General features: G+C 33.5%; 2 protein-coding genes across 2 annotated transcripts; both read right to left on the reverse strand.

Annotated features, from left to right (window-relative positions):
* Positions 1 to 2,021: 2,021 nt before the first annotated feature.
* On the reverse strand, positions 2,022 to 6,019 carry LOC11409206 (26S proteasome non-ATPase regulatory subunit 14 homolog). The gene is made up of 6 exons (XM_003589187.4): positions 5,741 to 6,019; positions 5,454 to 5,631; positions 4,228 to 4,309; positions 3,264 to 3,440; positions 3,002 to 3,169; positions 2,022 to 2,454 (listed from the first exon to the last, which is right to left on the reverse strand). Exons 1-6 carry the CDS (start codon positions 5,883 to 5,885, stop codon positions 2,263 to 2,265), a joined length of 942 nt encoding a protein of 313 aa, XP_003589235.1. The 5' UTR covers positions 5,886 to 6,019; the 3' UTR covers positions 2,022 to 2,262.
* Positions 6,020 to 7,871: 1,852 nt separating this feature from the next.
* Positions 7,872 to 12,033, reverse strand: LOC11411558 (patatin-like protein 2). Its single transcript, XM_003589188.4, has 7 exons — positions 11,719 to 12,033; positions 10,700 to 10,881; positions 10,393 to 10,582; positions 9,910 to 10,074; positions 8,834 to 9,136; positions 8,386 to 8,561; positions 7,872 to 8,274 (listed from the first exon to the last, which is right to left on the reverse strand). Exons 1-7 carry the CDS (start codon positions 11,860 to 11,862, stop codon positions 8,181 to 8,183), a joined length of 1,254 nt encoding a protein of 417 aa, XP_003589236.1. The 5' UTR covers positions 11,863 to 12,033; the 3' UTR covers positions 7,872 to 8,180.
* Positions 12,034 to 12,454: the final 421 nt, after the last annotated feature.

Genomic DNA, 12,454 nt, shown 5'->3' on the forward strand with positions numbered 1-12,454 from the left:
TCACGTGCTACAAACTTAAAGATTTATCTTGCAGGATCACTTGAAATCAAAGTAGGCTGCAAAGCTCAAAGGTTGCAATAGTGATCAAAGTAGGTTTTACTTTCCCCATTCATTAGCACAATAAGTACAAAATAAAATACACAAACAACTACTATATCTTATAGAAGAAGGTTGCATCATAACTTTTTCATAACTTTGGTTCCTGTGATCTCTTTTGCCTCTCTCGTAATTTTGTTTGTCATGGATTCCCATCGACATGAACCATACTCACCGGTTGAGTTCAGCATAACTGAGGCCTCAATCATTCGGTTCAGTCTCACAAGCAACGAGACCTTATATTACAATTTTAAGGTCAATATTACATCAAGAAACTTTAACGACGAGATATCATATTATATATCGAAATGCCGTTGCAATTTCTTCATTTAAAGGCAATGATATCTCTTTGGTGAGTATGGCACCACCTCTCATCCTAGGGAAGAAGAATAATGTTCTACTTGGGTCCTTAGTGTTTGAAGTGAATAGTGTGTGATCAAACTCGAGTCTCAACAACCTGTTGAGTATGATAATGAGGCGCGATTGGGGGTTTACAATTTAGATTTTGAACTCTACCCAATTGTGCATTGTCTAAGTTTGAGAATTCGTTTGATTTTCAACGACAAATTGGCACCTACTTTCAATGTTAACTCATGCTCTTAGATGCAAGTTATTCGAGTATAATTGATTGGTATTTTAGTTGAAAGATTAATTTAGTTTAGATGAGGCAATTTGGATTGAAATTATGGTTTAGGATTTGATTGATATGGATTGAAATTAGATTTTAGGGTCCAAAAAATAAATAGCATGATTTTTTTTATTCCGGGGGAATTCATGATTTGTGTAAAGCTCTTTATTTTATTCAACCAATATAAGTGTAAACTGTGATTATCTTTCTAAGTTTTGTTTTCAGTTACCGGATTATTTTGTATTATGGCTGTTGATGGCTAATATTGGAATGCTACACCTCAATTTAGTTATTTATACAAAGTTGTTCCATTATACATTGCAGCGTAACTCATCAATCACCTAGACCTTAGCCTGCCAATTAATCATCAAGTTCACTTATCATTATCATAGATGTGTTAAGAGTCTCTGATCTTGATCAAGAGATGTTTGAAGATTTCTTAAGTTGTTTAACTTAATTGGGATGTTTTTAATGCCTATAACCTTGCTCATAATTTTTTATGTCGCGGACTCCTCCCATGACGAGTTCTCACCGGTAGGGTTCAACATAACAGAAGCCTCAATCACACAGTTCAACCTCATAGACGGCAACACCTTATATTATAATTTTCAGGTCAACATTATAGCAAGAAACTCCAACAAGAAGATGACATTTTATCGAAAGATGAATGCAATTTCTTTGTATAAAGGTAATGAATTTGCATGGGCACCTATAGCTTGCAAAATTTATTAATAAACCAGATCTCCGCATGAGGTGAACAGAGATCGGTAACATGAAAGGTACATCAAAAGGGGCTTTTCATTTGATTCAACTAATACTCTTTGCATTAGAACAATTTACTCCAGCTAATATATTCTATGTCAGCAAACATATATCTAACCTGATATAATTCATAACTAAATGTACAACAATGAATGTAGAAATCAAACTCCATTTGTGGCCCTTAAATTTCTTTGATTCTTCATTTTTCGTCCACTCCAAACTATCTAATTCTCTTTTGATCTCTTTGTTTGATTTGTCGAGTCATGTTGAATTTTGGCCAACACTCCAATCTATCTAACGACGTGTTAATATGTTAATGAGGAATTAATTAATAAGATACGTTGAATTCTGATAAACCATCCTGACAAACCATTGCAGATTTGAATTCTGACAAAATAATTTAACAAATCCGAAGTTCAGTATCCTATTTCAAAAAGCAAGCTCAGAATTTAAATGTTGTTGAAACTCATTCATTCATTCACTAAGACAGGTGCAAAATTAGTGGTAATTGTGTTGTAGTTCTTGGAGGTGTCAGTAATGGTAATGCAAGGTCGATGATGGACATTACAATGTATCAAAAGCATAAACAAAACAGAAATCAAGTGCACTCTAAGACTCTTAACACGAATTTCATCCTGAAGCATTTAACTCTAAAACATTTGAAATGAACACATGCAAATAACTTTGTAATAAAAAAAGTGTTAACAAACAGGTAACGAGTGTTAATGAAATATTGCTGGACATCATGAAAGAAAATACAGTGGACAATCCTAACTCTAGAACACAACTGTGTCGAGCATCATTCCCAAAGTCTGAACAATGTTTGATGACATTAAATTAGAAACATGCTCCTCAAGGTGCTTCTTAGCATCCTGCCTTCCAACATTGGCAATTGCAAGTTTTTCTGGTGACAGCTCGTCTTCCTCCTGCACCGCCTTGTTGTACTTGGTTGCTAAACTCAGCATCTCCTGAATTGCCCAAAAATCATGAAAACAAATCAGAATTTCTCCTTTGAGCATGGTGTGTGAGTCTCTGTGTGTGTGTTCAATATAAACTCTACTAATTTAAGCCAAGATAGTAATGACTAATGAGCAAATCTATCATCAACTACAGGATATTCCGTTCTTGAGAATAAACCATAAAGCAACCCCTCGGGTCTACACCCACAACATCATATACGAAAATACAAAGACAGGGAAAATACAAAGTAACACGACAGACCGATAAAAATAATGTTTGTGAAATTTACTGAACCAAATGAGCAAAATCGTCCACATCTAAATATAATTGTTGCTCATAGGTGGTCAGACTTAAACAGCGTGTTATGCCAAATATCTTGGATACTAGCATACCTACAAGATGATGAAGCTTATGTATTACATGCACAAGTATATCATATATATGATGAATCCAGATAAAGAAAAAATAAATAAAGTTGAAGTGTGAAGAAGAGAACAGAAATAAATAGGTTGAATGATCTATATTTCTATTTCACACCCAAAAATCTTAACATACCTGAACAGTTTGTTCATTAGTTTTAGAATGTGAATCAAATCGCCTGAGTGTCAAACCATCAGTCCATTTCTTCTTATGAAGGTTAAGCAACATCTTCTCTTCAAGCTCATTCTTCCTGTAATTGATTGCTATTGAGTAATAATGTCGGTTCAAGCCATGGATAAGAGCCTAAAAGGAGAATTTGAAGTCAAATTTAGTAAGTCAACAGACATATAAACCAAAGCAGAAAATATACTTTTGAATAAATTTTCAAGACACTCACTTGGATAGATGGCTTGTTCAGATGGCCCAAGTTGGAGGTTGTCTGTCGTGGTTCTTGACCCAGCATCATAGTTTGTGGATTAATCAGCCGGAAAGCATCAATGACCACCTTGCCTTTAACACTCTGAATAGGATCGACCACAACAGCCACTGCCCGTTGATTTAAAGCCTCAAAACTCTGCAATAGATAAAAGTAGCAAACATATCATGTGCAACTTTCTAAAAATAATAGCACTATCCACATAAGGCATTGTCATGGCTCAAACAAATTCAACTTTTCGTTCTATTGCATAAAAACTCCTTAGTTTACGGTTAGTCTTAATTACAAATTCTCCGGGCATTTCATAATCTATAAATTAAACATTTCAATCGCATTGCAATTACTTTAAATCACAACAAAAAAGATACTCGAACATTGTACAAAGAAGCAGTATTATTTATCCACACGTTTATACCGCTCAACTAGCTACCTTGCTAGTAGCTCAACAGTCCCCAATCTAAGAATGGGGGATGATATGATGACGAGCCTTGGAGTTTCAATGCTACAACGGGAAACATATCCTCTCCTATTCAAGTGGTTGCACCATTTGATATACACATGTAGAGATTAATGAGTTGGATCAAAATATGGTTTATGATAGAACAATATGGCGTAATTTGATCCATGTATTTGATCTCACTTAGTGGGATAAGGCTTGGTTGTTATTGTTGTTGTTGTTGTAAATGAAGCAGCACTCATCTTAAGTCATGAACAGAGACACTAAAGCATAATCCAGGAAATAAATTTACTTGTCTATACATCCATCTTTAGCAATAAAAATAAAATACTTTTCAATTTTCATTTTTGCCCCCCAGAAGTTTCATAAATATCATCTTTTTATTTTACATGTTTGGTAAATAAATAAAGAAAAAGTTATATATAAGAAGCTACTATGATTAAATGAAGATTGAAGAAAAATTCAAACCTGTTGTGTGTTAATGTCCACTCCAGAAAGCCAGCAGCCAAATCCAGGATGTGAATGATACCAACCTACAACCATCTCTGGTCTGAAACAGAAAGTCTAAGTTTCAAATAACTGATGTAAAGCAATCAAGTCCAGACATTATTCATGGAGAGAAACACAAAACATGCACTGATGAAATTCTTCGACTATTTTCTGAAGTTAGTTATAACTTGTAAAACAGTTGCCAAAGTTTCAACTCTTTTCCGCCCAAGTAAAGTTGGCTACAAGAACCGAATGACATGTTAATAATATCCTGTCTATCATGAATCATGTCTATGGACAAATCATTTGAATCAAAATCCTTCTTAATGGTTTGGCCTATAGAGAGTTCCTCCCTCTCTCTATCTCTAATTTGGACGTCTCTCCCTCTTATCTCTAATTGCCTTATAGAAGCTTTATAGATCTCATCAACACATACCCAAATCACCTAAAGCAAGATTCTAGTCTACCACATCTTCATAAAAGATGGTACCCCAACTTTTCTATCCAATGCAATCATCCCTAGTTCTATTTTGTTTTGTGTATCCACACAACCATTATAACATTCACATTATTGCGAAATCGAGCTGATTTTTTTGTCAGCTCTTTACTACCAGCATCTCAATTTTTTGCTTAACTCACAACATGTTTAAATCCTATGGTTATGGTTACATCTCTATCTTCCCTATCATTTTACTTCTGGTATGATATGTCTCAAAGTTTCATAAATTCGTTTTACTTATTAATACTCATCCTGTCTAACTTAAATGAAATATGTAATGTAACGATGCTATGTGCTTTCAAAACTCGTCTAGATTATCGCGCTCTTTGAGCCTCAAGGCCTTCCCTAAACCAAGTAAGCCTCCGAGACCGAACTCATCTAAACTTTTATAATGTTAAAAAAGAAACTCATCTAGATTACTTTCACAGCTCTTTGAACCATGAAGCCTGCCCTGATCCGGGTGAGCCTCCGAGACCCAACTCATCTAAACCATTTAATGTTAAGAAAGAAACTCATCTAGATTAATGACAACGCTCTCTGAGCCTTGAGGCCTGCCCTAACCAGGTGAGCCTCCGAGACCCAACTCATCTAAACTTTTTTTAATATTAAAAAAGAAACTCATCTAGATTCCCATTTAAGAAATGTAAAATTCAAGAGAATTCTTCACTCAAAATAACAACTTTAATAAAAATAAATAAAAAAATACCTTCCAGTTTGTTTCAACATATCAAGCATGTTAGTTTGAAAAACATGATCAACAGCTTCAACACTAACACCAGTACCACTCTGAGGCATAGCAAAAACATCAACAACCCTAACAGTATACTCATCCACAAACTCCCCCAACATCAAACCCATAACTTCCATAGGTACACCAGCCCTACCTAAATTCACCAATAAAACCCAATACAAAATTAGGGTTTAAAAAATTGGGGGTATGAGAAATTGAAAGAAGGGATCGAAAATTCGGGAGGTGAATTGAAGAAATTTTACCGTGTTTGAGCATTTTGAGAAGAGCAAGGGAAGAGATGTAAACTTGCTCAGATGAATCTAGGGTCGGGGAATCCGGTGGTGGATGACCTCCGAGTGCTCCACCTGCACCCGCAAACATTCTTTGAAGTCTTTCCATACCTGACATGATTGCTTTGGAATCGACAATTGATGAAAAATGGAACCTTTTCTTTGTTAACAAGTTAAGAATGGTTTGTTTTGTGTGTGTTAAAAACACTCACCGAGAGAAGAAGAGAAAAACACAGTATGGTTAAATAGGACATTACAAAGTTTGCGTTTTAATCAAGAAAGTATAGTTGAATTATCCTCTCCTGCGCTTTTCGCTCGCACCCAGCTGAAAAGACAATAATGTCCATGTGTTAGTTAAGTCACGTACTATTGGCATGCGCACTAGTTAACTCACGCACATTGGCATGTGCGCTAGATAACTCCCCCTATAAATACACCTCTAAACTTCCTCATTTCCTCACAACATCTCACATTCTCACTCTCCTCACTCCCACCCCTTGGATTTGGGTGATTTGAGAGAGATTTTTGAGATTTTAGATGACAAATGAGGAAATGAGGTGTTCTACCTTGTTTAAAAACAACATGTAGCATGAGTTAACTAACGTTGCGTTAGTTAACTCATGCAGCGTTAGTTAAGTAACATAGAGTTTAACATTTGCATTACTTAACTAACGCATGGGCATTTTCGACAAAACTGCAGGGCGCGAGTGTTTTGTGCTAGGAGAAAAGCATAATTCAGTATAGTTTGAGGCTCGTATTTTATGGCCCAAAGTCTTATAGGGGAGCAATATAGTGATACCTACACCCCCCTCTAATTATGTTGGTTTATTTTTTTCACTCTAACGAATATTTTTTTTGGTCAAGTAGCATAGTGATTAGAGCTCACACATTTGTCCCCGTGAGTTTAACTTCATTGGTAAGAACATCAAACAAAGTGGAAGTATAGCTAGCACCCCATCTTTAATGCATTTTCCTATAGTCATATTAGAACATTTTACAAAGACAATTTTGGGACGGACCTCTGTTTCGCAAGGTTCAATAATCAAATAGTATTAATTAAGGATTTATTTTTTTTATTAGCACCACTGTTTGCTTATACGCACTATTTTTTTTTCCAATATCACTGCCTTTTGCATAAATAAGCCTTCTTAACCCCATCAATAGAAATTACAGACTAGTGCTAAATTAGGCATGAATTTCATTAGCACAAGTGAAAATTATACTACAATGTTTTAACCAATTATCTGGTTGAGTAAAACATATGATTAGATCTCAAAAAATGGAGAGGGTGTCTACTCAATAATATGTGGAAAGGAAAATTGCTATAGGCGGCTAGAGCTTCAATTTCATGAACATATGTGGACCTAAAACCCTTGAAATAAGACAATACGGTCTGAGTGAGCACGTTAGTTCTAGCGTACACCACCGCATTGAAGCCCGCTCCGCGCTTCTTGCACCGTACATGTGGCCTCCAACGACTCTCTGATAAGGCGTCACATTTCACGGAAACCCTTAACGCCTCCTTCTCCTATATAAAGGTGGCTCTGCGGCACCCTCAAGATACGATTCATTTCTCATACACTTTTACATGTTCAACCTCATTACACTAACTTGAGCGTTGAAGTGTTAATGTGTCTGCAGACACCTTTCGTTACCGTGAAGACCCACCGTCACTGTGTCGAAACACCGCACGTCACCGTTGCCTTCATCCTCTCCTCACCGGACATATCATAAATGTTAATGAGTGTCCGGGAGCACTCTTTAAAAACCTTTAATACTAGTAAATTTTCATGGACAACTGTGTATTCAATACATTAAAATTTATAATTTTAATTTTTTAAAAGAATAATTTTTATGTTTGAGATCCTTAGTGTCTAAGACACTCATTAACAACACCCGTGTGAAAATCATATAAAGTAACACCACACTTTTGCGTTATTTAAGTATAAAGTAGCATAAAAACATGCAAAAGAACAACAATATAATCCCAACCATATCTGCACCAAAAAATAACAAATATCATTTCAAACCCGGTTTTGTATTGATTCAATGACAAATCTATATTGAAGTTTTACTCATTGAGATGGTCTTGTATACACATAACTTCAAAAGAAGTATCAAATTGACATTTACATATGAAATTGAAGAATAACAAATGAATTGAAGGTAAGATTACATTATTTTCACTCCACACGCAATGCACAAAGCTTTAAAAAAGAAAACAAGAAGCCACTTGGTTACAATTTATAATACATGGTCAAACTTTTTTTTTTTTGACAATGATACACGGTCAAACTTTTGATCTCACACATATTACATTTTAAAATATCACTGAACTTGCATGCATGTATCTTACAAATATTGTTTCTTCTACAAGAAACATATTTGAAAAGTCTTGAAGCTAATGAATGGATCATGAAACCAGATGCCTGGCTTTCTTGCCTCTACTTGTATGTGGGGATCTCATTTCTCTAAGTCTCCTCTCTTGTGAAAGTATTTTTGCTAACCTGAATGTATTAGAATAAATATGTCATTAATTAATATAAAAATAATTGTAACATAATTATAACTTGAGTGGTAATTAAAATGTACCGTCTCTACTAATTTATCTTAATTACCTCTTGAGAGCTTCTTCATTGGTTTCTCCATTTGTCAGTGGCTCAAAGTGACCATTTTCTAAATTGACTCTAGAGACCGGTTTCTTTAATAAATTTTCACCAATTTGGCACAGTTTCTTCAAGTTCTCCTCTGTAGCAATGTCAACTGAAGAATCGATTCCTGTCAATGTATCATCCTGCATTTTGTTGAATTTGTTAAACAAATTAATCACTTATCCTTGATACTCAAAAAAAAAAAGTTATGTAGTTTTTCATGCCGAGTTTCCGAAAGAAAAAAAATGTTAAAATTGTAACCAACGTCATATTTAAACTTTAAGGACTAAATATATTTATATGATCATTGGATATAGCGCAAGTGGTTGGTGTACAAGATGCATAAATATGGTAAATTTCGAGGTGTACCGAATTGGACTCCTACTACTATAAAAAAAATGTAAAGGAATTTTACCTGAATTCGAAGGTAATTATCAGCTGAATGAAGAGCTTGAGTGACAGCAGATAAATGAAAATCGACCATATCACCACTTGATTGAGTAAAAACATCGATTAAGGGATTAGAACCACTCTGTGTTAACCAATCTAATAATCCCCATTTGGCTGCCATTTGTGCAGTGAACTTTTCCTCATTTTTTGCTGTCCCAGTGCCTATTGAAATTATCAGAAAACGACCATATTCCAGAGGCTTGATTGGAAAGAAATCAGGACTTTGATTTATAATCTGCTTTGTTACTTCATTCATGGCAACTAAAGCCTTGATCATAAAAAATAACAAATTAGTTTTACCTTCAATTAGTAATTAAATAATATAATATTTTCGTTATAATTCAGTTTGCAGAGACAATGCATTGTTATATGTACAGGTTGTTTGACCAAAGAAATATATTATAATTTATAGCTACTATGGTGCTTGATGTGTAAAAAAATTACACTTTAAATCCAAAATAAAAAGTGCATACATCTATAATGTAATTGGGATCTAGTAAGACAAATTGTATATTTTATTCAAAAATAAAAGACAAATTGGATTTAATCATGGATCATATATATACGCCATTGCATAATACTACCTCCGTCTCTAATTATAAGACCCTTTTGAAAAAAAAAATTGTCCCTTTTTATAAGACCCCTTTGCTATTTCTAACTACATTAATTATTTCTTTACATACATGCCCCTATTTATTATACATCTTTTTCTTCAATCAACAATAAATAACATGTTGAAAACATAAACCAACTCTCTCTTAAAGGATAAAATTGTAAAAACAATAGTAATTACAAACATATTTAATACAAATATCCACTATCTTAATTCCCGTTATTTTTTCAAAAGGGTCCTATAATTAGGGACGGAGGTAGTACAAATTTTTAAAACAACTTGTTCACATTATGAGAATGTATTATATGAAATGTAATTGTATATTTATATATTCGTTGGCATATAATTAATTAATTAAAAGTTAAACACTCAAAATAAAATTTCCAATCAACAACTAATTTATTAATTGATTTTTTTTTTGCACGTACCGGATTATTTGCACAAACACCACCATCAATGAGATTGAACTCCTCTTCTTTTCCAGCTTCATCATCTTTATTTGTGAAGTTGTGAGCAGGGAGATAAGTAGGAGCAGCTGAAGTGCTAATGCATATGTCTGAAAGTTTAGCGTCCAAACAAGGGGATCTCTTAAGCTGCATAAATTTCAAACAATTTTAGTCTAGGTTTAACCTTTGAAATAAAACTGTTGCTGGAAATAAGTAAACAAGACAAGGTATATAATTTATTTGGTCTTAAAACTTTGGTTTTTCGAGAGGTAAGTTTAGCGTAATCAATAATTGTTTCAGCTAGGATTAAAATTCAGGTTCTCTCAAACGATTCTTAGTTTAAGCTTGTTAACCACTTAAGCGACTTGAGTTCAATAACTTGGTGAAATGTATTTTAAATCCACAATTAGCAACATTCTATTATAAATATAAAATTAATATAATCATGATAAGAAATAAATTAACCTGATAAGATGAGAAAATAATTGGCTGCAAAGTCTTGATGTCGAATGTGGGAACAACAATGTTTGTGAGGGTTTCATGCAAGCGAATGTCTCCAAGTTTCTCTCTTACAACTTGATGAAGGTATTTTCCATCATATTTGGGTCCTCCAAGAGATCTCATTACCTTTGCTAATAGTGTCGCACCAAGTCCTCTGCAAAAAATTGAACCAATAAAAACTTGAATTCCTCAAGTATATACACCTCAAATAATTACAAATAGAAGTAAATAAATAAATATCATTTATGATTATTATATATATATTAATTACCTATGTTGTGGGAAAATTTTAGGGCAATGTTCAAGGTAAAAGGGCTTGATATCTTTGGCAGCAAAAAGTGGACGATTGTTTTTATCAGGAGCAGCTAGCATGGCAGTCACAAGACCTCCTGTACTTGTTCCTGAGATCACATCAAAGTAATCTGCAAGCCTTGCATCTTCACCATCCAACTCCTACACACAGATCAACTTAATTAATTATATAGTTTCAAATAATATATAGTAATATTGAAGTACATTATTATCATTTTATTTTCTTTGTGCGAATAATATACACTACCGTGAAAAAAAAATTAGCGATGGAAAAAACGAAATTTCTCTCTAATTCTTTTGCCGCAAAATTCTGTGACAGAATTAGATAGGAATTTTACGTTTTCCATCTCTAAATTTATTTTGCTAATTTATGTGTATTTTTCGTGGCTAAGTTTATTAGTAGTTTGCTCTCTATTAATGTGTTAGTGTTTGAAAAAAGTATAAAACATTCTTCTAAACTCATTTTATCTATATGTTTTTAGGATTTCAGACTCATACTGCCGTTGTATAAACTGTTAAATACTTAAATCTACACCACCAAAAAAAAAACTGTTAAATCTAGAGAGACAAAAGACAAACTTTTTTTGTAGAGGACAAAAGACAAAAAAAAAAATAATAATAAATTACCCTAAAAAGGACACTTTTTTCTCTCTAGATCTAAACCTTTCATAAAGTAGCTACACTAACCTCACCAAGATAGTTTGCATAATAAATAGAGTTTACTCTCATCCCTACTGCCATTATTATGGAACCAACTTACACATAAAAATTTTCATATAATAAATTAGCACTTTAGTTAAACAATTCACTCAAACATTCTCTAATTGGCAGATGTTATAAATATTTTCTTAACTGGAAATTCGTTTATGAAAAAAGAAAACAAAAAATTATATTTATACATGAAGTTAAAATTCTAACTGTAAGTAGGTTGGCCATAGCCAATATAAGGAAGGTACTAATTTCATTTCATATATATACCTGAAGGTGAGATTCAAGGAATTCAATAATTGCAGCAGGGATGAGACCCCTAATACCTCCCCCATCAATACTAAGAATGGTTACCAAGTTCCCATAAGTAGGGGGCTGAATTTGTTCAACAGATAAATTTGTGACTCCCTCCATCGAAGTAATATGTAATTTATCTAAGTTTTTTTTGAGTAAAGATTAATGGTAATGAAAGCAAAGGCTGTTTAGACTATGGTTTATATATTTCAGGGCAGTAAGTGCTATGCAAATAAAGAATTAATGTTGTTGAAGAAATATGAGTTTGTGTTTGTGATATGATGATAGTTGATGATGATATTTATAGTGGGGTGGATGGCAAGTGTAATGACTCCGTTAGATTTGATTTGATCTGGTCCATGTTGAACTTGAGCCGTCAAAGGGGGCTGCGGAATGGTTTAAATTGTAGAATAATGTAACCCTGCGGTTCTCCAATCAATTCCAAAACATTATAATATAAACCGTGCAATTATTTAGAATACGTAAGCATATTTTATACTATATACTATTATTATTAGGTTTTGTCTTACACACTAGTAAAATTAAGATTCAATTCACCATGAATAAATGTTTTTTTTTTATGATTGAATCAATAGATCATATCATTTCCTATTTAATTTAATGATGAGATTTGTTAAACGATAATAGGAACTAATTTATACACTATAAAAATCTAATCTTATTTATGCAACTTAGAATTAATCCATTATCA

This window comes from Medicago truncatula, chromosome 1 (genome assembly GCF_003473485.1).
Source record: "Medicago truncatula cultivar Jemalong A17 chromosome 1, MtrunA17r5.0-ANR, whole genome shotgun sequence".
Lineage (NCBI taxonomy): Eukaryota > Viridiplantae > Streptophyta > Magnoliopsida > Fabales > Fabaceae > Medicago > Medicago truncatula.

Coding starts and splice junctions, on each gene's coding strand:
- LOC11409206 (XM_003589187.4), bottom strand. CDS start 5,885: ATGTCAGGTATGGAAAGACTTCAAAGAATGTTTGCGGGTGCAGGTGGA. Junction 5,632..5,740: donor TCTCAAAATGCTCAAACACG/GTAAAATTTCTT, acceptor TGGTGAATTTAG/GTAGGGCTGGTGTACCTATG. Junction 4,310..5,453: donor ATGTTGAAACAAACTGGAAG/GTATTTTTTTAT, acceptor TTTCTGTTTCAG/ACCAGAGATGGTTGTAGGTT.
- LOC11411558 (XM_003589188.4), bottom strand. CDS start 11,862: ATGGAGGGAGTCACAAATTTATCTGTTGAACAAATTCAGCCCCCTACT. Junction 10,583..10,699: donor AAAATTTTCCCACAACATAG/GTAATTAATATA, acceptor AATTTTTTGCAG/AGGACTTGGTGCGACACTAT. Junction 9,137..9,909: donor GTGTTTGTGCAAATAATCCG/GTACGTGCAAAA, acceptor TTTATGATCAAG/GCTTTAGTTGCCATGAATGA.